General features: G+C 68.4%; 1 protein-coding gene across 1 annotated transcript in view; it reads left to right on the top strand.

Annotated features, from left to right (window-relative positions):
- Positions 1-1,232, top strand: part of ZC3H10 (zinc finger CCCH-type containing 10) — a gene marked incomplete at its 3' end in the record, with an annotated part of 4,706 nt that extends 3,474 nt beyond the window's left edge. The window contains 3 exon segments of the mRNA XM_009280050.1: positions 4-672; positions 675-715; positions 938-1,232. Of these exon segments, the coding sequence (XP_009278325.1) occupies positions 4-672; positions 675-715; positions 938-1,232 (1,005 nt within the window).
- Between the last annotated feature and the right edge of the window lie 6 nt (positions 1,233-1,238).

Below are 1,238 nucleotides of genomic sequence, written 5' to 3' on the forward strand. Positions count from 1 at the left end.
AAGCGAGGCAAGCGCTGCCGCTTCCGGCACCCCGACATCAGCGAGGTCACCAACCTGGGCGTGCGCAAGAACGAGTTCATCTTCTGCCACGACTTCCAGAACAAGGAGTGCGTCCGTCTCAACTGCCGCTTCATCCACGGCACCAAGGAGGACGAGGACTGCTACAAGAAGACGGGGGAGCTGCCCCCGCGCCTGCGGCAGAAGGTGGCCGCCGGGCTGGGCCTCTCGCCCGCCGACCTGCCCAACAGCAAGGAGGAGGTGCCCATCTGCAGGGACTTCTTGAAGGGCGACTGCCAGCGGGGCGCCAAGTGCAAGTTCCAGCACCTGCAGCGGGACTACGAGTACGAGGCGCGAGGCATGGCCGCCCGCGAGCAGGGCATCGTCCCCGCCGTCCGCCGCTACGACCCCTACGACGCCATCTACGACCCCGACCGCTACGACGACCACGACCCCGTGCTGAAGCGGCGGCGGGTGGACGGGCTGCACTTCGAGACCTACGAGTACAGCTTCGCCAGCCCGCGGACGGTGGAGTACCGGCTGCTGGAGGAGGAGAACATCATGCTGCGCAAGCGGGTGGAGGATCTCAAGAAGCAGGTGAACAACCTGCTGGCCACCAACGAGGTGCTGCTGGAGCAGAACGCCCAGTTCCGCAACCAGGCCAAGGTGATGACGCTGAGGTGGCGCTGGGCCCAGCCGCCACCGCCACCGAGCAGACTCTGGCCCCCACCCCCCACGCTTCTGGCCCCCACCGTGGGCACCGTCACCAACTACAACCACAGCATCGCCCAGACCCACACCACGCTCAGCAGCCAGGCCCTCCAGCCCCGGCCCGTTTCCCAACAGGATTTGGTAGCTCCCGCCGGAGCCCAGGCGGCTCCCCCCGCCAACGCCGCTCCCCCCATGAACCCCGAAATCACCCCGCTTTCGGCCGCCTTGGTCTGGCCCCCACCGTGGGCACCGTCACCAACTACAACCACAGCATCGCCCAGACCCACACCACGCTCAGCAGCCAGGCCCTCCAGCCCCGGCCCGTTTCCCAACAGGATTTGGTAGCTCCCGCCGGAGCCCAGGCGGCTCCCCCCGCCAACGCCGCTCCCCCCATGAACCCCGAAATCACCCCGCTTTCGGCCGCCTTGGCCCAGACCATCGCGCAGGGCATGGCCCCCCCCGTCTCCATGGCGCAGGTGGCCGTCTCGGTGGCGCCGGTGGTCCTTTTCACGGCCGAGCCGCTGGGTCGG

The sequence above is a fragment of the Aptenodytes forsteri genome, unplaced genomic scaffold, assembly GCF_000699145.1.
Source record: "Aptenodytes forsteri isolate BGI_AS27 unplaced genomic scaffold, ASM69914v1 Scaffold547, whole genome shotgun sequence".
Classification (NCBI taxonomy): Eukaryota; Metazoa; Chordata; class Aves; order Sphenisciformes; family Spheniscidae; genus Aptenodytes; species Aptenodytes forsteri.